This window comes from Ursus arctos, unplaced genomic scaffold (genome assembly GCF_023065955.2).
Source record: "Ursus arctos isolate Adak ecotype North America unplaced genomic scaffold, UrsArc2.0 scaffold_37, whole genome shotgun sequence".
Classification (NCBI taxonomy): Eukaryota; Metazoa; Chordata; class Mammalia; order Carnivora; family Ursidae; genus Ursus; species Ursus arctos.
Window position 1 is genome coordinate 15,565,163 of NW_026623053.1, and position 27,702 is coordinate 15,592,864.

General features: G+C 38.4%; 1 protein-coding gene across 4 annotated transcripts in view; it reads right to left on the reverse strand.

The window, feature by feature from the left end:
* The window catches only part of BAZ1A (bromodomain adjacent to zinc finger domain 1A), a 90,952-nt gene extending 65,538 nt beyond the window's left edge, over nt 1-25,414 (reverse strand). For 2 of the 4 annotated variants that reach the window (XM_057306381.1, XM_026513587.4), the window contains exons 1-2: nt 25,232-25,414; nt 24,575-24,745 (exon numbers count right to left, since the gene is read on the reverse strand). In XM_057306381.1, coding sequence (XP_057162364.1) covers nt 24,575-24,687 — 113 coding nt within the window. In that variant the 5' untranslated portion in view covers nt 24,688-24,745; nt 25,232-25,414. Of the gene's footprint in view, nt 1-12,240; nt 12,520-24,574; nt 24,746-25,231 lie in introns of those variants that run through there. The other 2 variants (XM_026513584.4, XM_026513583.4) reach the window with 2 other exon arrangements.
* Between the last annotated feature and the right edge of the window lie 2,288 nt (nt 25,415-27,702).

Genomic DNA, 27,702 nt, shown 5'->3' on the forward strand with positions numbered 1-27,702 from the left:
AACAAGTCTGCTATTTCAAACAAGGCTGAATTATGTTGATTACTTGTTGGTGGGAAGAAGAGGTCAGAAAAGGTTGCTTTATTAACTCCTCACTTTTTTAGACATACTGATCAGAGTAGTTCCAAGAATGTTTCATTTTGAACTGTTCTGAGACTCTTTATGGACCAGAGAATCAGGGGCTTGATCCCAGAACCCTGAGATCATGACCTGGGCCATAGGCAGATGCTCAACCAACTGAGCCACCCAGGTGCCCCTTAATTTATTTTTTAGCTTAAAAGAAAAACATTTGTTGTTTTTCTAAAAACATCAATGGACATGAGAAAGGCTAACTGAAGTAGGTCTACTTGTTAGATCTCAATGAAGTATAGTCTAGTCAGTCCTGCGATACTTAACTAGAAGAAAGGCCAGAGAGTTCTGTGTAATGCAAAAACTATGTCAAGGGAGACCTATTCTATAGTTTATTTCTACCTCAACCATAATAAACATTATGAAATTTCATCTAAAAATCCATTCTTCATGAAAAAAGAAGTTCAATATACGGATATTCTCTCTTACAACTTGAGTTAGTCGAATCAAAGTCAGATGGCTTCTGCACATCAAAATACAGTGCATAAAAAATAAGAACTGGCAAAGAAATTATTATATACACAACTAACAAATTAAGATAACAATTACTCCCTACGTTCTCAAATTCTAGCTGGAAGCTCAAAGGAAATAACCTGAATATTTTTTTTTACTATCCTTAAGGTCAATAACATTCCTATCTACGTATTTATTTGTCAGAGAGAGAACACAAGTAGGGGGAGGGGCAGAGGGAGAAGCAGGCTCCCTACTCAGCAAGAAGCCCGATGTGAGAGACTTGATCCTGGGACCCTGGGATTATGACCTGAGCCGAAGGCAGACGCTTATAACCAACGGAGCCACCCAGGCGTCCCAGGTCAGTAACATTCTTAATATGGTAACAATGAAAAGCAACACACTGACTGACTCACTGACCGGAAGCAGATGAAGATGCAAGCATACATTCATAAAAATAACTAAAAGGTAAACATCAGCCCTTTCTAATGGCTGATTAATCATAGCAAATTATTACTGGAGTGCTAAATTAATTGGGCATTACAGAATCTTTTATTCATTCTGTTTGAATGTTAGTGATATATTCACTAACAAAATAAAACTTATCTATGTCTCTTTTCCCCCAACTTTTGCTAAGGAATAACTGACATATATCACTGTAGAAGTTTAAGGCATACAGCATGATTTGACGTTATGTATACTGTGAGTGATTACAATAGGTTTAGCTAACATCCATCATCACATACAGATACAATAAAAAGAAAGGAAAAAAATCTTCTCTTGAGATGAGACCTCTTAGGATTTATCTATTCATTTAACAGCTTCCCTATATTTCATACAGCAGTGTTAGCTACACTCATGTTGTACATTACATCCCTAGCACTTATTTATCTTGTAACTAAAAGGTTGTACCTTTTGACTACTTTCCTGCAATTCTCCCTCCCCTCTATGTACCTCACGGCATTTCTTATTCAATCCTTTATTAGTCGGTCATATGTATTTACTTCACTTATCTTTGCCCTGCACACTCTATCTCTATTACCTATGTTCTGCTTGAGAACAATAAGTACTAATGCTTTACTCATAATGGATTATCCTATAGCATCCAACACAGTGGTTTATGGAGAAAATATTGAATTTAATTGGCTAAAACAAAAAAATATGACTCAAGATTCTATCCCATCAAGTTTTATTTTCCTTACAACACTGATCAGAATCTTTATTATGTTAATTTGAGTGTTTCCCTCTCTTGCACTTGGACATAAGTCCCTAGTTCTTGGCTTAGTCACTACCCTCTTTTTGAAACGTACAAGAGTAACAACTGAGCACACAATGCTTATTCAATGAACCATATACAGCTTGGCTTTTGAGTATACGTTAAGCACTAAATTAGAATATTTCCTACTACCTCCAAGAAAAAAGACATAAGTAATCACATTTTTCATTCCTGGTAACTATGCTAAAAGACAGAAAATCAATAAATAAAAATTACAGTTTTCCCCATACTTGCAGTCACTTTTTGTTGCTAGTAAATAACATTCTTCCATCCGCAAGCAAAATATTTGAAAAGAAGAAAGCTTAAACAGCTCAGAGTACAGAAGTAAAATAATTAAGGAACCCTGTGGGGGCACCTGGGTGGCTCAGTTGGTTGAGCGTCTGCCTATGGCTCAGGTCATGATCTTGGGGTCCTGGGATCGAGCCCCAGGTCAATCAGGCTCAGTGGGCAATCTACTTCTCCTTCTCCCTCTGCTCCTCCCCACCCCTACCCCCCCGCTTGTGCTCTCAGTCTCTCTGTCTCAAATAAATTTTTAAAAAAATCTTAGAAAAATTAAGGTACCCTGTGGTAAGAGCAATGACGAAGAATTTAAAGAACAAGGAAACCTCTTTAAATATTGAGAGCTTTTTTTCCTTTTAAATCAATGATCAAATGATGAGGCTGATTTTCAGACACTCAACCTTATGATCTGTATCAATCACCCTTAGAACAAATGATCAAAAGATAATCTAACCACATATGTATAATCCTACCTCTCTTCACACTTAGACAAATTATAAAATGCTAAGGTAAAGGAAGAGTAAATAGTGGGTGATCAATGAGTACATTCAAGTATAATCTTTTAATCCTGCTTAAGTACTATCCTTTTATATATATATACATATTCCTCCCAAACAGAAACAGTGATTCTGACACTGCCTGCGCTTGGAAATTTCACTTGTGACCTTGATCAAGTTTTAATTAATTAACCTCTGTGTATGAGCTTCTCAACTGTAAAATGAGCACATGAGCTCTTATTACATAAGCTGTTGCAGGAATTAAATAAGATCATATAAATAAAGAGCTTAGAACACTGTGTGGCATATACAAAGCTCTCAAAAGTTTACAGGTATTGTCATCATCTCCCTAAAATGATATGCAGCAAACTCTCAAGAACAGTGACTATGATATAAGAAAATTAGGGACTGACTTAAAAAAAGATGAGTCATCACAGCTGGCAGACTCTTCACTCATCTCTGACAACTACAGGAAGGATCTAACATTGACTGAGTGCTTTATGTGCTGGCCTACTAACAGATACTAACTGTTGTGGCAGATTATTGCAGTATGGTCCCCACTGAATCATACCTCTTCGATCCCTCCCACATTAACTCTGGACTTGTTCATGTGACTTGCTTTGGTCAACGGAATACCAGTAAACACAAAGCGTGTTGAGGCTTGAAATGTGCTTGCACAGTGGAGCTTGCCCTCTCTTGCTGCTGGGAACCCTTCTATCGCCTTGGGAACAAGTTTGGATTAGCTTCCCGAAGGAGGAGAGGCCACATGAAAGTAGCCACCCTAGGCTGAGGCCCCAAACATGTGAGTAAGGCTATTCTAAAGTAGAGGACCTAGACAATCCAGCCCCAGACAGGCTGGTCCAGACCATAAGAACGTTCCAGCCAACCAATTGTGAGAATAATGTTTATTGATTTAGGCCACTAAATTCTGGGGGTGGTTTGTTATGCAGCAAAAGCTAATACAACCACCATATGAATATAGATATTATTTCAGTTTTACAGATTATGAAAGAAGATTCCCAGAAACAATAGTCAGTTTGGCTCCAAAGGCTTTTTCTACCCTACCAGGCCACTTCTGCATGCCAAACTCTGAGGTTCTAAACAAAAACGGGTATCTCTGGGGATTTTATTCTATAACATTTAAAGCAGTAACTTTTCCCCGTTCCAGGAGCCAGCACATATGGCCTGTAGGCCAGCTCCAACTTACCTCCTGTTTTTTGTATGTATGGTCTGCAAGTGAAGAATAATTTATACATATTTAAATGGTTTAAAATAAAAATCAGAAGACTACTTTGTGATATGTGAAAATAATTTCAAATTTCAGTATTTATAAATAAAGAACCAACAGAAAACAGACATGCTCATTCACACACTGTCTACGGCTGCTTCTGCACTCTAACAGTAGAGTTGGGTCGCTGTGACGGAAACCATATGAACTACACAGTCTGTAATATTTACTATCTGGCCCTTAATTTAAAAAAAATATACTGAACTCTGCTCAGAATTATTCTCTTGGCATATGTTTTTAATTTAAATAAAGGATTTCGTCTGGTCTTTAGTGATGAGTAGATTCTACTTGCACTTTTTTTTTTTTTTAAAGTAGGCTCCATACCCAGTGTGAAGCCCAACGTGGAACTTGAACTCATGACCCTGAGATCAAGAGTCAGACACTTAACCGACCGAGCCATCCAGGTGCCCCCTATTTGTATTTTTACCACTCCTTTTCCTTTCATCGAAAATTATTTTAACTTATGTCATTTCTCCTATTTCTCCTTTAACTTTTATCTTTGGATGGTCTCTGACTTTGTCTAAGGCAGACTATTTTTAAAATAGTAATTCAGAACCACAGGTTGAATGAATTCCACTTACATACCATTTTACTGGCCTCCAAGACAGCACAGAAAATTAAACAAACTATAATTTTATCTTGTTCTCAAAAAAATTCAATGTATCTATGAGGTAAGTTGTTCATTAAAACTGATCTTATATTGGCCACATGAAACAGCACGAAGTAGGTAGGAAAAGATGTAGGAGAGAGATTTTATTCGGAAGACGCTGAAATTTCTCAGACCTGAACCTGTGTAATAACCATGTAGAAATGAACTTCCCTTTTATTTCTAGCAGTGACCTCAGGTCAGAAGTTGCGATACACAGTGTCCCCGCTTTTGTGATATCAGTCTCTAATATTCTGCTAGGGAACTAAGGGAACTAAGAACTTCAGAACTATCATTCTACTTCACCATCCTGCTACTAACCGCTTATAATGAGATACAAATTGAAGCAAGCAACATTTGATTTCCTTTTACGTTAAGAAAGACGCGAACCTCAATTTATTTGCCAACTTCCCATTCTTATCATTTTTTCTTACCCCCGCAGTAATGGCTGTAAGTCCCGGTGAAGATTCAGCTGCCTGTACTTGGTGTTAGCGCACAGGATCAATAAACAAGTTGCCAGAGAGACCACCCTCACAGCAACATTTAACATTCAAAGACTTTTGAAACGCATTAGGCAGAGGCTCCTAATGGCTAATGCAATTTGAAGGTCCTTACAACACTGAAGAAAATGAGTTAAGTTTGTATCATCAGTCTAAACTTTACTGAATTGTTTTGTTGAGCTGAACTATTTTGTTGAGTCCACGCAGAAATACAACATAAGCTTTACCGGTGATTTAAACTAAACTTGTTTAGAAAAAAAATTCATTTTTCAGGGGTGCCTGGAGGTGGCTCAGTCGGGTAAGTGTCTGCCTTCAGCTCAGGTCAAGATCTCAGGGTCCTGGGATAAGCTCCACGTCTGGCTCCCTGCTCAGGGGGGTCTGCTTCTCCTTCTCCCTCTATACCCCACACCCACTCTCTCCCTCTCTCTCAAATAAAATCGTTAAAAAAAATCATTTTCAGGGACACCTGGGTGGCTCAGTCAGTTAAGTGTCCGCCTTCGGCTCAGGTCATGATCCCAGGGTCCTGAGATTGAGCCCCACATCGGGCTCCTTGCTCAGTGAGGAGCCTGCTTCTCCCTCTGCCTGGTTCCCCCTGCTTGTTCTCTCTCTCTCTCTGACAAATAAATAAACAAAATCTTTTAAAAAAAATCATTTTCATTTATTTTTGTGACTATTTAGGGATTTTTAGAGTATAAAAAGGTTCCTCAGGATGGCCTCCTACTTTACTTTATTATGCAAGTACATAGGATTCTAAATTTCAACTGTTGAACTTGCAATGACAAACCAGGCACATCAGGTTGTAAGTCTGGGTCTTTGGTACATACAACAAACACAACATATATCTAAAGAAGGTGGTTTCCACTTTAACTCAGAATTCCAAAGAAAGAACAGTTGTCCCAAATAGCCTCCTTTTTTTTTTTTTTGGTATTAGAAATTATATCAACATACTAGGGTCACTGAAAACAATCTGGGGATGTTGCTAAGGACTCTCTTTGGCTGAGAACCAGAAATTTTAACCTTAAAATATCAGTAGTGGGGCACCTGGCTGGCTCAGTCAGTAGAGCATGTATGAGTTGGAGCCCCGTGTTGGGTGTGGAGCCTACCTAAAAAAAAAAAAAAAAAAGATAAGTAGTGTAAGCTGAGCAATAGAAAGCCTTCCTTCTGAAAAAGAGTTATAATACATGGGTGCCTGGGTGGCTCAGTCAGTTAGGTGACCAGTTCTTGATTTTGGCTCTGGTTGTGCTCTTGGATCCTGGGCTTGAGCCCGAAGTCAGGCTCCCCACCCAGTGGGGAGTCTCCTTGAGAGTCTCTTTCTCTCTCCCTCTCCCCCAGCTTTGTGTGCATATGGTTGCTCTCTCTCTCAAATAAATAAATCTTAAGAAAAAGAGTTATGATACAAATTGGACTAATACATGTTGCTAAAAGTTCTATACGATCTTTACATCTAAATAAGAAGCGTTTCTCCTCTAATCCGTTTCTACTAATCTATATTTTTCTCTCTCAGCCTTCAAATTTCTAGTCAACCCCTTTCCCAAAAACTTCTGTTTGATTAATCCCACCTGGATCAAGTCACGAACATTCAAGCATGTATGTTTAAATCAAAATAACTAGATTTGGTCCTCACAAGTTTTATGTTCCTCCTATCTTCTCAATATATTTAGTATTTCTCTTTGTCTTCAATATTAATGCAGTTTCATTATGATTCACTAATACCATTTAGGCCAGAAACATAAAAAACGAACCCGAAGATTTAAAAGTTCATTTTCTTATTTCCAGTTCTAATAAATACTAAGTGCCTACTTTCTATATTATAAGTTTAAATGCTAATTTTCTCTTACTTCATTAGACTAAAGTGCTTACAGCATTCCACCAATAAAACATAGAAAGCTACGGGGAACATACTTTAACAGCTGAATAATTAAAATCTCTAGTTGGTTGGTCACTGCTTAATGCCAAAACCAATACCAGTTTCTAAGATTAAAAAGAATTCCATAATCTTTATTTTACAGGACAATTCTAAAAACAATATTGAACTGTAATCTCTTATGCTTCTTAATTAGGTAACACTTTGTAAATTTTAAATCTAAGTAGTATGGGGATAATATTTGGGAAAATCTGGCCATAACTGAAACTCTTTGGTACAATTCCAATTCTGCTATTTCACTGATTTAAACTACATTGGGCAAAAGGTCTGTCAGTCAAGGGTCAGAGATTATTATTATTATTTTTTTTGAAGATTACTTATTTACTTGAGAGGAGAGAGAACACAATGCAGGGAGGGGAAGAAGGAGGGAGAGAAGCAGACGCCCCGGCTCAGCAGGGAGCCAGACCTGGAGCTCATTCCAGGACCCTGAGCGGAAAGCAGATGCTTAACTAACTGAGCCACCCAGGCACCCAGGTCAGAGATTATTTGGAAAAAAATGCAGTTTTTTTATTTTCAAAGGGAAAATTCACATAAGGCTAGCAAAAGGAATAACTTTCTCCAGCCTCAGAAAAAGCAAGTAAGCTTTTTAGGAACCAATATTGTAATCAGTTTATGCAAAACCAATTAGAAATGCAAATCTAGGGGTGCCTGGGTGGCTCAGTAGTTAAGCGTCTGCCTTTGGCTCAGGGCGTGATCCCGGCGTTCTGGGATCCAGCCCCGCATCAGGCTCCTCTGCGGGGAGCCTGCTTCTTCCTCTTCCACTCCCCCTGCTTGTGTTCCCTCTCTCGCTGGCTGTCTCTCTCTCTGTCAAATAAATAAATAAAATCTTAAAAAAAAGAAAAGAAAGAAATGCACATCTATGTGTTTTGATATAAGAAGATATCCAAACCACTACTAAGTGAAAAAGCTGCTCGCTATTTTTTTAATTTAGTGTAGTATAGAAAAAAGAACTACATACTAATTTTTTTTAATGTACTAATTTTTTGACAATGATTATCTCTGAAAGGAGCATTTGGGAAATGCACTCTAGGCCTTCATAATTTTCATAATTTCGTAATTTTCTTTGTTATATATAAATCTTCATAGAAAAAACACATTTTAAAAAATTATAAACTTCAGTCTTAATAAGCAGAGCACATAACTTTTATGATTAATGCAAAGACTTTAGTTTTTCAGAGCATTTTTAAGAGTCATAGCAAAATTGAGAGGAAGATCTTTAGACTTCCCATATACCTCTTGCCACCTCACATTCATAGCCTCTCATCAATATCCCCCGGCCAGAGGTACATTTGTTACAACTGATGAATCTATACTGACACACCATCATTACTCCAAGTCTATAGCTTATATGACAGTTCACTCTTGGTATGTTTCACTATGGGTTTGGACGCATGTATAATGACATGTATCCATCATTAGAGTATACAGAGTATTTTCACTGCCTTAAACACCTTCTGTGCTCCACCTGTTCACATCTCCCCAACTCCACCTCAACTACTGGCAACCACTGATCTTTTTACTGTCTCCATAGTTTTGCCTTTTACAGTTGGAACCATACATAGGTATCCTTTTCAGATTGGCTTCTATCACACAGTAATATTCACTTTGGAGTCCTCATGTCTTTTTGTGGCTTGATAGCTCATTTCTTTTCAGAACTGAGTAATACTCCATTGCCTAGATGTACCAGCTTATTTATCCATTCACCTAGTAAAGGACATTTTGGTTGCTTCCAAATCTTGGACGTTATTAATAAAGCTGCCTTACACATTCACCTGCAGGTCTTTGTGGGGACATTAAATTTTAACTACCTTGAGTAAATACCAAGGAGCATACGACTTTTGGAGAATTCTAGGTTACCTATTAATATCATAAGAATTAAAATGAAAGCATCTAGCACAGTGCCTAGCATATAGGAAAGGTTCAATAAATGCTATTATACTTTCAATTCTGCAACTCTTCTAATGCTACCAAATTATACACTAAGCCAGGCCAGTATACTTAACCAGTAACAGTAGTTAATATTTATTCCATCTCCTTCTTTCCTATCAGTACCACTTCTTGCTGGCAGTATACCTACTTTTTTAGAGGTACCTCTTCATATTTGTTGCCTCAAATCTCCTATGAACTCCAAGAATATCTTGACTGTGCCTGTAAAATGTCTGAAAACAAGTTGCCCAAAGCCCATTTTAATTTTTAAAAATTACCAAATACACAATTACATTCTGACTCAGTTTTTCAGATTCTCTCAAACTCTAGCCCTATCCTTCAACTGAGAGACAACTCAACAATCCCAAATGTGTATCTGTTGTGTGATTCCCACCTTCTTTTTCCTGATTTAATTCTCCAATTCCAGGCTGGGTGTGGGGGGGTGGGGGTGGGTGGGCAGGGAGTGCAGAAGATGGGTTTATCATGTAAGCACTGAGTTCTAGATCACCATACTCCCAACCCTTCACTGAACAGGGATAATCAGGCTGTCAAAATAGAAGATAAAGTTCACTGAAACTTAGATGCCTTAAAACTGCTTGTGTAGCATTTTTTAGAAGACCGTGTACAAAAATGGGATAACTATCTTCAAAAACAAACAACTATGTCTTTCTTAGACAGTGAAATTGTTAACTGTGGGGTTTCCTTTCAGAGCTACAGTAGAGAAATTTGACCCCTAGTTACAGTGGCCCAAGCAGTTATTTTAGTTCCACATGACTACTGATATTTCTCAAAAAACACACAAAAAAATCCCATCAAACTGCATGGCCCCACTATCCACACTCAAATACTAACAAGGCACCTGTATCAAATGGCAATATTATATAATACAGCTTAAAAAATTTCACATTCATTATATCATTTCATCCTTTGTGGCAAATCTGTAAGGCAGGGGTCTATTTAACAGATGATAAAAGACTAAAGCTTAAAGAGTTTAAATTACTTGCTCAGAGCAAATAAATGGCAGAATACGAAACTAAGGAGACAATGATACAGTGAAAGAAATGATTTTGTAAGTCAGCTCTACCTGAATTTAAATCCTATCACTTACTACTTGTAAGACTAGAATGGGAGCTCCATGACTTTGTTTTGTTCACTGCTGTATCTCCAGTGCCTAGAACACTGCAAGTAAAGAGCAGGAGATCAGTAATATATGATAAACATTACCACAAAAATCACTTGACTTCTTTAGACCTCTGTTTCCTCATCTGTAAATGGAAACAATGAGGTCATATCTGCCGATATAACATAATATAATGTAATATAATGTAACGTAACGTAACGTAATATAATATAATCCTAGTTTAGTGTTCTTTACATAAGACCACCAATTCTCTCACTTCCTCTGTAGGCTCTAAGGAAGTAGCAGAGAACAAATGTCTGCACAACTGGTGGTGATAATCAGGATGGGGAGGATAAAGAGCTAAACTGTTGCCTCAGCCAAGTAGTCAGTTGTCTTTGCTATTCTGCCATAGCAATGACAAAGGATCTTCTAGAAGAATCTGTTAGCTGATTGCTTATTTCAATACAGAAAGTCTTGGTAAGGAGGGAAGGACCTAATCTATACTTGTAAAATGCAACAAGAAAGAGGGGAGGAATACCTAAAGGTAAATGAGACAATAAGAAAAGAATACTGAGGTGAGAAGATCCAGAGTACTTATACTAATTCAACCTAAGAATGGCCTCTATCCCATTTCTCTGTAATTTAGCATGCTCTTTCCAATAAATCTAATTCCGGTGGATGAAGCAGTGTTTAGGACCACTGGTAAGTACTACCAGAGACTGAAACAAAAGCTATATGCTATTAATAAGTAGAAACAAAAATTACAAGCAAAGGGAGATGGTACTGCAAATGGTACCACCAAGAAAGCGAAAAGACAACTCAAAAAATGGAAGCAAATATTTGGAAATCATATAAGGGATTGTATCCAAAAACACAAAGAACTATTAAAACTTAGTAATAAAAAAGATAAATAACCCAATTTAAAAATGGGCAAAGGACCAGAACAAACATTTCTCCAGAAAAGATATATAAATGATCAGTAAGCACATGAAAGGATGCTTGACGCAGTCGTTAGGGAAATGCAAATGAAAATGTCCACAAGATACCATTCCACAACCAGTATGATGGCAAAATAAAAAAGATGGACAACAACAAATTGTCCATACATACGACTTGGTGAGGAGGCGGAGAAACTGCAACTCTCATACGCTGCTAGTGGGTGTAAAATGGTGCAGTTGCCCTGAGGTTTTTCAAACGCTAAACAGAGTGTTACCATATGACTTAGCAATTCTACCTCTAGGTATACATCCAAGAGAACTGAAAGCATAAGCTCACACAAAAACCGGTAGTACGTGAATGCTTGTAACAGCATTATTTATAATAGCCAAAGAGTGGGAACAACCTAAATGTCTGTCACAGAATGTGACAGATCCATAAAGTAGAATTTACCAATAAAAATAAAATATTGATACATGCTACAATGTGGATAAACCTTGAAAATAATACAGTAAGTGAAAGAAATGAGAGAGACAGTACTATGTACTGTATGATTCCAAGAAGCTGGAAAAAGTTTTAATGCAAATAAAGATTATTATGATAAATCTTAGTGACTAGCCAATCACAAATACTTAAGACTTCAGGAAAGCAGTAATAATTTTTAACTTAATGCCATAGATAATAAAATTTTTGCATATGAAAAAATGATTTTTTTCTTGAAGAGCTGGGTAAAAGAGAACTCAGTGGAGTATATAAAACTCAGTCCTCATATTATCAGAGGAACTACTAAAACCCAGCAAGAAATACATACATATTTAAACTATCAGGTAACATAATGAGGACAAAATAGATTATCTATAAGGTTTTTTTTTTTTTTAATTGAAAATAAAGATGCAACTTCCATACAATGGGACTTACTATACACAAACAAAAAAGAGAAGGTGGTTCATAAAGCAATGGACTGATCCTCAAGATATTTTAAATGAAAAAGGTATCAAGTATGTTACGTTTTGCATTAAAAGGGACAGGAGATTGTGTGTGTGCACGTGCACATATGTGTACAAATACCTATGCATATACATGTCTTCGGTGGTGTGCATAGACATAAGCTTTGGAAAAATACATGAACATCAGGGCTATCTGTGGGAAGGGTAAGAGAGTAGTGGGAGGAGAGAAGAAGGGAAGCTTTCCTCAGTTCATCTTTTTGTGCACTTTGAATTTTGAGTAATGTGAATGTATGCGCGACAAAAGAAAAAATTAAAAGTACTTTACCTTGCACCATTGTTCCTAATGACTTCCACAGTTTCTTCAACAAAATATCGATCCTTGACATATGCAAAAATATCATCACAAATTTCATGTAAGCGTGAACGATGGGTAAGGTTGGTCAAGTATAAAACTGGAATAATTAGTGGTTCTGGAAAACTCTGAAGATTCTGTCTTGCTTTTTTTTCTGACTCAAGTGCTTCCTGATAGGTCAGTCCAGGTCTACCCGTCACAGCACAACTCCACACAAGACTGTTGCACAGAATGGTTCGTTCAAAAAAGTCACTGATTAAAAAACAAAAACAAAAATCCATTCATTACCTCTCATTTCACAAATTTTACATTAGAAGCTGATAAAGGATTGTGCCTTCATCGCAAAATTTTACATAGAATCACAGAACAAAGAAGGGTTTACTAACTGGTCAACTTACACATTAATACAAACCTAAGAAAAAGTATATTTAAACGAGACATTTATATTTTGCAATTCAGCTAAAACTGGACTTCGATTTCCATCACTTTTGAAATTGGGAGTGAAACTGAAAATAAATGCAACCTTTCTTTTTTCTTCTAATTTTAAAGCTTTTTGTTCCAAAGCAGCAAAAACACGAGGGACAATTTAAGCACTTAACTATGAACTTTAAAAAGCTCTAACATAATAGTGAAAAACTGGCAAATCTAAGCATCTAACGATGAGAAAGATTACGTAAATTACAGTACTTGATACAATGAAAAATCATATTCATTAAACAGTATAAGGAGAGTTCTTAAATAACATGCTCACAGAAAAAAAAAAACTTCCTGGTTTGATTCCTTCCTACATTTTTGAAAGTAAAAGCTTACCAAAACAATATACATAATACGGTCCCACTTGAAAGAAAGAAAAAGAAAGGAAGGCAGGAAAAGAAAGACAGCCTAAGAAGCATAATAGATTTCTACAATGTTATATAAAAATCAAGGCAATAGCTACAGAGTAGGGATGGGCCTGGGGGACCATTTTACTGAGTGCTCTTCTGACTGTTAGAATTTCTTACCATGAGCATTTATTTCTTTTCAAAAATTCTATCCAGTCACTTTTAAAATGCAAGAGATCGTTAACATGGAAAGACTTCTAAGGTATGTTAAATAGAAAAAAACTCAAATCACCAAATAACACAATCCCATATTCATTAATTAGAATAACAAAAATGTGTACTTATACAAATACTATAAATAGATGTTCTCTAAGGAGAAAGGGAAGGACTGCCAAGGAAGGAAAAGTAAAATTTGTTATTCTGAATATGTCTATATTGCTTGAATTTGTATAATGAACATTTACTTGTATTATTTTTACAATCAACAAATTTTAGAAAATGTTAGACATAGAAAAAAGGGTAATAATGGTTGCCTCTAAGTGGTAAGATATGGGTAAATGTCTTTCCTTCCTCTATACTTTGGTGTACTTTAACATAGTTTCATTTGTATATTTGTAGAACGAACAACAACAAAAATGAAATCTATGGAAATAAAGAGAAATCAATCATATCCTAACATAAATGAGATCTAAAGAGGTAGATGCATATATGCCAAGTTACATGAGTCTAATTCAGTACCAAGAAGATCCTGTGAAGTAAGTACCTTTTAGTAGAGGAGATAATGGATGTATATCATTAAAATTAAAATTACAAAGTAATTAAAAGATAGGCAGATATCCTTGGGAGTTGAGAGAAAGGGAAGGAGGAGAGACAGGCAAAAATGATCAAGAAATACTAGAACAGTTTTTTGGAGGAAGTGGTGTTAAGAGTTAGGTTATAAAGGAAAAGTAGGGTTGAAGAAAGAAATGTCAGAGAGAGAAAAGATGAACGTAATATGGGTCTCATAAGCAAGAAAATCTATGTCAGATAAACAATTGATGAGTTAAGAGATTGACAACAGATATACCCAATAGGTGGTTATCAGTGGTGCAGAATAAAATGAATGAATGGATGGATCTTGAAAGGGATCTTAAATTTTACTGCCTGAAACTGCAGTTCACTTAGAAAGCTTTGTAAGTTTTAAACTTTTTGTTATTGGAACAAACATATCTGTAGACTTAGCTTAACAAGCCAACACATAATCAGCACATGATATATGTGAGGTGTACTTCTAATAGTTTAAACTATATTTAATACTGTTTAAGAAAAATATATTTCAAATTTATATATCTTACATTAACTAGTCTCTAAGCCAGTGCTAACAGAAACAGAATGCCAGCCACACACACAATTTTAAATTTTCTAGTGGCCACATTAAAAAAGTTTTAAAGAGAAACACTAATTTTATATATTAATTACTTTTACAAATTTTATTTAACCCAGTATATCCATAAATGTTTTATTTCAACATGTGATCAATTTTAAATTCAATATGTAAATATTTTACTTTATTGGGGGTACTCAGTATTCAAATTCCAGTATGTATTTTACCTTTATTGTCCCTATCCTAATTCTGTATTAGTCACATTTTGAGTTCTTAATAACCCCCGGGGCCAAGTAAGGGCTCCTGTGTTGGACAACACAGCTCTAACCATAGTTATTTGGTATTTGGTAGCCTAGGGTATTTCGTGCCATGTCAGGGAGACAGACTTTATACTGAGCTGCAATAAACACTGGATGTGTTGACATTCTTCAAAATACCCAAGAGCAATGGCACAAGTGCCACACACAAACCTCCATTAAACATCTGTTACTATGCAGAAAAATAGGATAGTCAGTAACCATTGTTGTACATGTGGCTCTCCTTCTACACCCAGGTTTCTACTTCCTCTTGCCAAGTGTGTGTACTGTTTGTTTCCCTTGTGTCCAGCTACTCTGCAAAGCTGTTATATTATAGCCCTGCTGTGTACAAAGATCTACCCTCAGGAGGAGGGAGACAGGGAGACAGGGACACTACCACCCACACTACCACCGTGGCCTGTGGCCGTTTTAAAGCAAGCAAGCAAGCCAAAAAAAAAAAAAAAAAAAAAAAGCCCAAGGAAGATTTCTCCTGATTCATTACCTCCTACCATCATGGCACCATCTGTAACATTTTATACCTTCACTTTCTCATACTACTGTAATTCTGCTCTTCATCCATTTGCCACACACATTAGAACATGCAGGATTTTGTTAATAATAATGAACTCTGGGAGTTAGGTAACAGGGCCTCCTCAATTTCTATAAGAATATAAGAATCATGAAAAATTTACAAGAAGCACATTTTACTACTGTGAACAAAATTTTTAAAAAAACAAAATACTGTTTTATATGAATATGTTTCGGCTAATACAGATTATGTGCTCAATTTATTACTACATTCCTTCAACTATCTTCTTTACCAGAAATGAATATACTACTGGCCTGGAGGCCAAATCTAGCCTTCCACCTGTTTTTGTAGTTTTATTGGACACACCACACCCACACCTTTAGGTATCGTCTGTGATTGCTTTGAGTTGAGCAGGTGCAGTAGACACTCTTGCCTACAAAGTCTAAAATTTGATTTTATCTGGCCCTTTAAGAAAAAGGTTGATGACTTCTGCTCTTTATCATCATTTCTTAAGGAAAAAATTGCTTCTGAGTTACCAGCTCAACAGCCGGCAAGAACACACCTTTAATTAATATAAAGTCAACCAATTAATATAAAGTCAACCAACACTCTGGTGAACAAACGAAGGAACAAAGGGCAATATAGTGTTAATTTACAGGGTTATCGGGAAAACTAAACATCTAGTAGAATAAGATTAAGAATGACATGACATACAGAATGGCTAAAATTAACAACACAGGAAACAACAGGTGTTGGCGAGGATGCAGAGAAAGGGGAACTCTCTTGCATTGTTGGTGGGAAAGCAAACTGGTGCAGCCACTCTGAAGAACAGTATGCAGGTTCCTCAAAAAGCTGCCGTATGATCCAGCAATTGCACTACTAGGTACTTACCCAAAGGATACAAAAATACAGATTCGAAGGGATACTAACTGATATTTATAGCAGCCTTATCAATAACAGCCAAATCATGGAAAGAATCCAAATGTCCCTCAATTGAGGAATGGATAAAGAAGATATGGTATGTGTACACACACACACACACACAGAGGAATATTACTCAGCCATAAAAAGGAATGAAATCTTGCCATTTGCAACAACATGGATGGAACCAGAGAATACTATGCTAAGCAAAATAAGTCAGAGAAAGACAAATACCGCTATTTCACTCATATGTAGAATTTAAGAAACAAAATAAATGAACATGGGGGAAGAAAGAGACAAGCAAACCATAAAACTCTTTAACTATAGAGAACAAACTGAGAGGTTGCTGGAAGGGAGGTGGGCAGGGGGATGGGTTTATATGGGTGATGGGTATTAAGGAGGGCACTTGTGCCAAGTGCTGGGTATTGTATCTAAGTGCTGAATCATTAAACTGTACACTTGAAACTAATATTAATGTTAGCTATCTGGAGTTTCAATAAAAACTTGGAACTAAAAAAACCAAACCAAACCAAAACAAATAAAAAGAATGAAGTGACATAAAAACCAGAAGCTAATTACAATTTAGAAAAGATAAATGCAAAGTGTACTCTCCTTAAGGGCCAAAGCTTTATCAACTAAACTTATAAGAAAGACCCAGCACAATACTGCAGAAAAGATCTAAAGGATATAAAAGCAAACAGAGTCCTCTGTCCATAAAATCAATATTTTATTTATTTATATTTTTTATATATTTTATATTTTATACTAAATAGTATAACTAGAAATGCAGCCACAGGTTAAAAACTAACAATTTCTTTTTTTTTTTAAGATTTTATTTATTTATTTGACAGAGAGAGACAGCCAGCGAGAGAGGGAACATAAGCAGGGGGAGTGGGGGAGGAAGAAGCAGGCTCCTAGCAGAGGAGCCTGATGTGGGGCTCGATCCCAGAACGCTGGAATCACACCCTGAGCCGAAGGCAGACGCTTAACGACTGCGCCACCCAGGCGCTCCAAAAAATTAACATAATTTCTGACTTTAACAACATATAATACCAAGAGATGGAAAAATATAGTTTATAAACTTAGAAAAGTAGTTAATTGCTACAAGACAGCATAGATTGTTCTAATAACTCCCTCCCTGAGAGGATTACAAAGCAGGAGATTAGGAGATCTTGGGTAAGGCTGACTTAACATGCCTTATGTTATTTAGAGAAAAATCAGCTAGATGAAAATTACATTACATTTATTTATAAATGGTCAGAAGGAAAGTTAGATTAACTAAAAATATAATGTTTAGTTTTAAAAACAATTTAATGACATATTACTTTGCACTTTACTTAGTGCTGCCTCAGATTTAGATAATGACATATAAGGCAGGCTCCTAAAATCTGCAGATGACGCTAAGGTGGGGGATAGCAATAAAGGTTTTTTTTAAATCTAGAGACTAAAACCCTAAATAGAAATCAACAAAAGTAAAACATCATAGTAGCTTAACAAAAGTCCTAGCTTAACAATAATGAATACGAAAAAGGCAAATTTTAAGTGAAATTGCAAATTCAAACTTCTATGCCTTTCTGTAGTTTCCTTAGCTTAGAAAGTATTTAGAGCATTCTCTGGTTAGAATGTCCTTTTTCTCCATTCTGGGTCTTGGTAGCTCCATCTTTCAGGACCCAACTCAGATGTTCTCTCCTTATTCTAGGGCTTCCTCAACTCCCCAGCAGTTATCAGCTCCATTTTCTATGGTACCTTTACACAGGCTCCATAGCACACGTGATTTATGCCATTGTGTTACACATTCATTTCTCACTAGAGGGGCAGATTATCTCAGTATCTCCAGACTCTCCAAAGCATCGTGTCAAGAGAAATAAACAAACATATTCTCCATTGGCAGCCCGCATTTATTTTTATGTGTATCTGAACAGAGAAAGTACACATGTGAACGAGTGTCTGAATCTCAGCTTACCACTTGTACAATGTGTCTTTGGATAAATTACACCTCACCGAACCTGGTTCCCCTCTATAAAATGGGGATATCTTCCATGAACAGTTTAATATGAAAATGAAATAAGATAGTAATATTGTATGCCCAGCATACTGTGTGTGCACATCAATTCTAACTGTTCAGGTACCCTATTTGCAAAGAGATCCTAGAAAAATACATAGAACAACCAGTGTGGTACAGGAACAATGTCAGAGGAACTCATGAAAGACCTGAGCATCTCTGAAGAAAAAGTTTGACGTTGGGAAGAAGGGAAGCAAGAGGGATGAATTGCAGCGAGACTGCCAGTGAACTCCCAAAATCCAATCAGGATGACCCACGCATAAAATCCTACCAGCTGCTCGGTGGTAGACTATCTCCAAAGAGAATCGAAGGTATGCAGTCTCCTTAGAAATATGACTGATACTTGTTTCTCGCAAGAGATGGAGTTTATATTTTACCACCTCTTTAATCTGGGCTAGCCTTGAGATTGGCTTTGACCAACATAATACAGAAATGACACAGAGAGACTTCTGCTCTCACCCTCTTGGAACCCTGGGACCAGCACCTGAAGTAGCTCACGGTAGTCTTCTGCGGATGAAAAACCACATGGTAAGAAAAGTCATCTCAGTATTAATTTATTACATTGTACCCTTTAAATATTTTACTAATCTATTGGTAAATTATACTTCAATAAAGCTTGAAAAAAATAACACATACACATAAAGAAAGAAAAGCCACCCCAAGCTGAGGTCCCTGACATATGACTGAGGCTACCTCTTATTCCATCCAGCCTCAGCCTCGCCTTCAGCGGACTATTGCTACATGAGCGAGCACACAGGCCAGGAAAAACCACACTGGCAATCTGCAGAATAGTGAGCAAATAAAATGGATGATTACTTTGAGCCATTAAGTTTTAGGATGGCTTGTTACACAACAACTGATAACACCTATTCTGTCTGAAGAAAGCATGTATTAACACAAAACATGGTAGCCTAACTAAGTGGATAAAAAGTAAAGGGAAGGCATTTATGAATCTCTGCTATACCATCTAAGAAAAAAAGACTCATGGACCTAAATATCAGGACCATGTAGCAGACTGATTCATAACGAGGAGCTGAAAACCTAATTTGAAGACATTAGCTATGAAGATTATCCAATTTTCCTTAAAAATTCCATGCTCACCAAATGGCCTTCAGATAATAATTAGATTTCATACATACCTAATTATCAGTAGAAGAACTGGTCTGTGTGAAAGACATTTTCCCCCACTGTAAACTGATGGCATTCTAGTTTGTATATTTAATATCTAGAGCTTAATCACTGGTCATACAGTAAAGAAGTCAAATGTCTGGGAAGACAACAGAGTGGGCTTACCCAAACATCTAGGCAGAGAGCTTGCATTTGAAGCAGTGCCCCCTATGTTCTTGGTGCACATTTCTGAAAGCTTCAACAAATATCAGGAAAAATTCTCCATAATATGTACCATGTGGGTAGTAAATTAAGAACATAAACTCTAGAGTCTTAGGTATGTGAGTAGTCTAGTGTCACCAACTGCTAGATAAGTAGTTTTTGACATTGATCCCAGACTTACACTCTTTACCCCCAATCCAGTTTCCTTATCTGTAAAAGAGGGCTATTGAAAGGACTGAATTAACAAATAGGGAGCTAATGAACCATGAAAATCAGGTTAAACACCTTTCACTAGAAAGCCAGGTTGAAACATAAGCCGGCCTATAAGTAATTAAGAGGTTCCTACATTTTGTATGAAAAGTGTAACTCACTCAAAGATGGTAAAAACATTCCAATTCCAAGGGTCTAAATGGCTAAAAAAATAAGTTATTTTATTTAGGAAATTAAGTCATTCAGTAATACAACAAATCACCTTCCTTATCCCACAACTCTAGAATTCCCAGTATTCAGACCTGTTTTTTAACAATCCAATCCTAAATAAATAAATAAAAACAAAACTGTCAGCTAACCAAATTACAGAATAAATTTTATCTTTTTTTTTTTTTAAAGATTTTATTTATTTATTTGACAGAGATAGAGACAGCCAGCGAGAAAGGGAACACAAGCAGGGGGAGTGGGGGAGGAAGAAGCAGGCTCACAGCAGAGGAGCCTGATGTGGGGCCCGATCCCAAAACGCTGGGATCACGCCCTGAGCCGAAGACAGACGCTTAACCGCTGTGCCACCCAGGCACCCCAAATTTTATCTTTTCTAAGAGATCAACGTACATGCTTTATTCTTCTCTTTGCTTATGAGCTTAGTTTTTTATTTTTTTGTAGTTTTGGAGGTGGAGGGGGAATAAAATATTTTTTAAAGTACAGTTGACACACAACATTAAGTTAGTTTCAGGTGTACAACTTAGTGATTTGACAAATTTAAACATTATGCTATATTCACTACAAGCGTAGCTACCATCTGTCCCATAACACTATTACAACATCATTGACTATACAGTTGAGGATTTTTTGGTGAGCTTAGTACTTTTTTTTTTAACACTTTTTTCCCTAGATTCCACATATAAGAGAGATCATTGGTATTTTTCCTTTCTCTGTCTGACTTACTTCATTTAGCATAATGATGGTCAATCCATGCTGTTCCAAATGGCAAGATTTCATTTTTTTTATGGCTGAGTAATATTCTTTTGTATATATACCACAATTTCTTTATCCATTCATCCACTGATGAACACTTAGGGTGCTTCCATATCTTGGCTATTGTACGTAATGCTGCGATGAACATGGGAGGGCATATATATTTTCAAATTAGTGGCTTTTGCAATTCGGATAAACACCCAGAAACAGAGTTGTTGGATCATTTGGTAGTTCTCTTTTTTTAAGTTTTTAAGTTTCCATACTGTCTTCCAGAATGGCTGCACCAGTTTACATTTCCACCAACAGTGCAGAAGAGTTCACTTTTCTCAACATCCAAGGCAGCAACTGTTACGCTAGTTTTTTTGAAAACAGCCATTCTAACAGGTGTAAGGCAGGATCTCACTGGGATTCTGACTTGCATTTCCCTGATGATTAAGGATGTACAGAGTCTTCTTATGTACTTGTTAGCCATCTATAGGTCTCCTTTAGAAAAATATTCAGATCTTCTGCCCATGTTTTAGTCAGATTGGTTTTTTTTTATTTTTGCTATTGAGTTGTATGAGTTCTTTATAATTTGAATATTAGCCCCTATTGGATAAATAATTTGCAATTATTTTCTCCCAAGTCAGTAGGTCACCTTTTTATTTTGATGTTTTCCTCTGCTCTGCAGAAGCTTTTTAGTTTCATACAGTCCCACTTGTTTACATTTGTTCACGTTGCTTTTGCTTTTGGTGTTGGATTAAAAAAATCATCACCAAGAACTATGTCAAGGAGCTTACCGCTTAGGAGTTTTATGGTTTCAGGACTTACGTTCAAGTCTTTAATTCGTTTTGAGTTTATTTTTGTGTATAACACAAAAACAGGGGTCCAGTTTATTCTTTTATACTTTAGTGTATGCATCTGCCTACAGTTAATGTGCTATTTTTAACGAGTCTTCTTTACTTATGGAAAGCAGGTCAAACAAGAGTTAGTAATTAAAGAGCATGTATTTCAAACAAACAGAAAAAGGAGTTTGTACTGTATAATCGCTAAGGATCCATCCTGGTCACAGTCCCTTTTTCAAAAAATTCAGGGTCTAGAAAAAGAGAAAATTTGAGGCAACAAATGTATTGCATTACCATGCAATAATAGCCAATCTTACACTAAATAAAATGGAGAGAGGATCATTGCTGCCTAGGACAAAGGAGAAAGTGTTAGGCTATTACATCAAGTAAGATAAAGACAGACAACTATTTAACAATTAAAAGGTCACTGGCAACTTCTACTAACCAGAGTCAGAGGGAAAAGTTACTTTGCATTGTGTTGCAAAGGGAACAAGGCAAGGAGGTGTAGAAAATCTCTTTGAGATTGATTAAGGCAGAAAAGGTTATATTGGAGAAATCAAAACCTGAGCAAATAAGTGAGCATAGTGGTCTTCGCACCAGTATAAAAGACAAATATTCATATAATGCATTTAAAGGATAATTTTCAAACAAATTCACACAAACCAATTGGTGATTTAATGAGTGCAAAGGGGTTTCCTTCTCCAGACCGGGCAAAGGGTCACATTATCATAATACTAAGGATCACCATATACCATACACCATGAATGCAGTTTTGGAAAGATCTCTCTGTAATCATCTAAGAGAGAGGAAGTAATCCAAAATTTAACACAATTAAATGTCAGTCTTCTTCTATTTTTGCCAACTCAAAATCATAAAAATTAATACCTAAGAACACTAGTAGCTCTGCTTTGTTCAGGGTAAATATCTTTGCTCCCAAACCAACTGCCTTTCCTGAATTGCTTGTAAATTCCAAAAATCCAAATACTTCATCACAGAGAGAACAACAAAAACCAAATAACCAACTATTTTTTTAAAATTTGTTAATGTTATAAGACCACAAAGGACACAGTTCCTTAATATTAGTGGAAGGTAGTAGGTTTGGAATACCAAAAATCTCTTTATTTTGGCATTTCAGATATTTCAGATTTCTCCATGATTATAGTAAATTATCAAGAACCAAAGTACATAAAAAGTTTAATTCAAAAAGGAAACAGCCATATTCATATTCCCTTCTAAAGTGAGAAAAGTTTCTTAAAAAGATAAGATTGCTTATATCAAAGGGGAAAAGTTTGAAACTCAAGCCTGTTTTCTATTTTGTTGGCATTCTTAAATATAAATTGGGAATTATTACCAAGGATTTTAACTTAAACTTAAAAAAGAAAAAAGACATCATCCTTGTCAAGTTACCTAATCCAAATTCACTTAAGTAGTTAAAAGAGTGAACTCTATTTGAGTAACAAAACAAGTCTGTACAGGAACAGAGTTAAGATGTGCACTCCTATTTAAAAGTACAGTCGGCTGAAAAACTTCTCCAGATATAACACGTTTATGTGTAACTCTCTGTGGAGCTCAAGAAAAAGAAGCCTTACTTTAAAAGCTCAAAGGAACCGACTTTTCTAACCTCACTGCTCATTTCTCGGACAGGTGCAGACTTTGCCTACAGCCCTCCCTCGATCAAGCCCCCACTCAGAAAAGGTGCCTGCTACACACAATTTATTTCGTTGCTGTAACATTTGGTTTCTAAGCCACAAAGGGATTGCTTCTGAGCGGAGAGGATAAAGCGCAAGAAAAAGGGAGGATCAGACTGTTTCACTGATCGACCAATTCAGGTTCTCGCTTGGAGATCCTGTTTAAACACACGTCTCTAAAACACCCCAGTGTTTGGTGTCACAGGACAAGGGGATCTCTTGGGATAAACCAGGCGAGGTACTGAAAATTTAGTAGCTGAAACTACACACGCAGCAGCTCCGGGTTCTTATCAAAACAATAGCGAGTGGCACATGTCAGGCAGCCCACATGCGCAGCGGATAAAAAGAGGAGACTGGCTGAGGCTGGAGTTGAACTTGTCTTAACCCCCTCCCCCATCAGCCACCGCCGCCCTTGGGGCTACGCGAAAGTGATAACTAAGGGCGCACAGTGCCCCGCTCTCTCCCCCTTCTCTCCACCCTCCCCCAGCCCCGCCCGCGCCCGAACCCGACTTCTTCCTCACCAAGGTCTCCCGCAGGCGGAGACGCTGAGTTCTCCGGGGCCGGGAGTTAGTCACCAAGAAGAGGTGGTGACAGAGCACTCAGCTCGCGTCGCACACTCCGAGGCCTAGCCGCACCGGACCAGAGGCCGCCGGTGGAGGCTCTCGTGTCCCGGGCCCCACTGCTCCCCGGCCAGCCGAGGAGCCCCCTCCTTGCCCAAGTCTCAACTCCGCTCCCTCCCTTCCTCCCTCCTCACCCCTCCCTTAGGCAGCTCCAACGTCAGGCTCCACTCTCGACCGAGGAGCCGAGCCGTGCCCGGCCGTTTCCTGCTCCCGGGGGCGGGGATTCCCTCTCCGGGCCGGGGGACGGCGGCCCCGTGCCGCTGACCCGAGCGGGGATCCCCTCGGCCGCCGGGCGGGGATCCCGGAACTGGCCCCGGAGTGCGCGTGTGGCCGAGGCGGGGAGGGGCGAGGCGGGGAGTTTCCGCTGTTCGGCGGCCGGGCGGCAGCCGCGGCTAGAAGCGGTCCCCACGGCCGGCCGAGGACCCTAGCTTCCTCGGGCCCCGGCCCGCTCTCCCCACGCGCGCCACGGCCGGTCGCGCCGCCCGGGGACCCCGCACAGTCACAGGGTCGGGCTCGGGGGACAGAGAAACGCGGGCCCGCGGCAAGCCGTCACTTTCAAGTCGCCCCGCCAGAAGCCCAAGGCGAGGAAAAGGAGAGAGACAAAAGGACGCTGGGGAGGGAGTCCCCACACTCCCTCGCACCCCCCGCGCCCGGCCCGGCCCTTACTCGTAGTGGCGGAAGATCTCGTTGGTGACTTTACAGTAGAAAACTTCCTCGTCCGGCCGCAGGTCCGCGGGCGGCTTCTGTCTCACAAACGGCTTTCGGTGTAGCAGCGGCATCTCCTGTCCGCCCGCGGGCTCACCCGGACCCTCGGCCGCCCGCGCCGGCCCCGCTTCCCTATCAAAATTGGAGGGAAAGGAAAGCCGGTAAGGTGGGGAGCGCTCGGCGGCGGCGTGGGCCAGTCCGCGCGCCGGGGGAAGCTCGACTGCCTTTTGTGTGACTGACGCGCCCGCGGGCTGCCACTGCAGCCGAGGTCGCTCCTGCCGCTACTGGGGTACTGAGCGAGCGGAGCCGCCGCCTCTGCCCTCCCCGCGCGCCCCACCTCCGCACGCCCCGCGGCCGGCTCACAATGGGGCCGCACGCCCCGCCGCGGGCGGGCGGTGCGGGAACGGCGGCGGCCCCCTCCCCCAGCGCCGGCTCCCAGCCCGCCGCCGCCGCCGCCGCCTCGGGCTCGCAACGTGCTTGGCGCGCAGCCGGCCGGCCCGACGCCGCGAGGAGCTCGCTGCGGGCGGACCCCGGCGCCGCTCCGCTTTGTTCCCCCGCTCGCCTACACTTCCCTGCCGGCGCCGGCCGGCTTCCGAGCGACCACACGGAGCCCCTCACCTGCGAGCACGCCGACTGCCACTTCTCCACCTTTTCAACTACAAAGGCAGCGAGGGGAGTCTCTGTCCTCCCTGGGGGTCGCTTCTCGCCGGCCCCGCCGCGCCGCCGGCCGCCGCTTCTCCCGCTGCCACGGCCTGGCTCCGCGCGGGGGATCGCGTCCCACCGCCACTTCCCCGCCTCTCGGAGCTCCTGGGAAGTTTCTGATCTACTTTCGGCTCAGAAGGAGGAAGAGCTGTTGGGAGGAGCTTTTCACTTCTCGCTTCTACCTTTTTATTGGCTACTCGATGACTTTTACAGCCTGTCACTGATACAGGAAGAGACGGCGGAGAGCCTGGGAGAGCTACATTATTAATTAATGGAGCAACCCCTTGTGTAGAATCAGAAGCATCCTCCATGTTTGAGATTATCAGCCAAGAGATCTAGGGAAGACGCTGGGGTTTCGTAAACACATGGCTAACAGTAAAACCTTCATCTTCAAGTCTGGCACCATCCCTTTTTTTCACGGTGGGAAAAGGATTCCAATTAAGATTTAACTTTTATTTGAAAGATGGGAAGAGAAGTGAGGAATAAAAAATAGAAAGTATTTTGATATTTTCCTCTAAAAAATTTTCATGTCTAAAAAAATACTTTGCTTGTGTAAACATCCTCCTTGAAAAGAAAATACCTTTCTTGACAGCAGTTCTCGTTAACATTTAAAGAGGGTAACTCAAAGACTTAGCAGAGGAAAAGACCAAAAAAGTATGTTAGAAAATGTCATCGTGCCAATAGGACCCCCCACATATTTAAAACTAACCTTTAAAAAGTAATATTTGTTATACAACGCTGAAAATGTTTTGCAAAGTATCAATATTCAATTCAATCACAGAATTTTAAAGGTTATGGATTTACTAGTGAACTTTCCCCTAAAGCAACTTTACCATATCCATTTGTGAAACTAATTTTAATGCACATGATACATGTGACTTTTGAATTAAAAGGAATTTTTGAAACTGCAAATAATTCCAAATGTTTGCCAGCTTTGTTTTAAATGGTCTTTTTTGCTACTGCCCTTGACATTTGCTTATTTGGGGATTAACATGTAAGAATGAGTGTATAAGACGGTAAGTTTGAAGAACAGTCATTCAACGAAGGATATAAGTACCAATATTGTGAAATGATCACAGTTATAGAAACAATGTAGGATCATCTTTTTATCTTCAAATTAAGTATATGCGTACATTGGAGCAGAAAATGTAAGGAATCTATTCCAATTGCAAGAGTTATAATTTTTAAACTTCATTTAAGATACTTTTGTGGCAGCTAGCAAAATAAAATTTTGTGGAAGACACAATATACTTTGAGTATTTAAAAAATCATTAATAAAAGTAATGCACCTTACTGTGCGAATAGAGAAGTCACAGAGGCTTGGAAATGTTCTCAGTACTAACTATAGTCTTTAGTCTGGATAAACTCTTCAAAAAATTATGCACTCATTTAAACTGACCTTGTACTTGAGTGACAATTTAGAATTCCCTACCTAGAAAGTATTTAATTTTCAAGGTGAAAAATTTAGAACCCATAAAGGTAATCGCAAAAGGGATCATGGAGGATGGATAAATTTATAAGTGCTAATGAAGCATCACTCTCACAATTCAAAATCCCAACTTAACTATTAAGCTAAAAACAGAGGACATTTTCTCTGAATATATAATATTTGTATTTCTTAGAGCTCACTATTTTTTAAGTTTTTATTTAAGTTCCACTTAACATACAGTGTAATATTGGTTTCAGTTGTACAATATAGTGATTCAATACTTCCATACATCACCTGGAGTCTTAGAGCTCACTATTTGATAAGGTGCTAAAATTTTGTTAAAATCATGATCAAAACTGTTGATTTTATTTTTACTAAATACAAAGTTTTAAACAATTGGATTCTTTTTAGTACTGACTTCAAATTGAAATTTTATTCTACTTTATCAGAATACTATTTCCCTACTACCATATGCACATTTCAATACTATCATACTATCATAATTCAATTCTCTGAGTTACATACATAGGATTTATTTTAATGATTTGTGATATTTAATAATGTTATATAGTTGTTCATTGTTAATTCACAATAATGTAAGTTTAGTAAATTATAATTAACATGTTAGTTTAGTTTTGATGTATTTATACTTCTTGATCAAATTGATAGCCTTTCTAAGTTACCTCAAAATAATACTTGTTTTAAAGTTATCCTACACATTTATTACTGAAAGCTTGCCTAATGTATTTATTTCAATATTTTGATACCATGATTACTTCTTTATTACTACTTCTAGGCTTTTGAGAATGAAAAGCTCATTGCTATTTCAGGAAGTAGTTAAGGATACTGCCATGAAATAAGAGTTTGTGTAAGGAAAAAATTGGAAATATTGTAACTAAACTGAAAATTAAAGTATTACATAAAAAAAGAGAAAACAATGAAATTAAAATCATTTAAT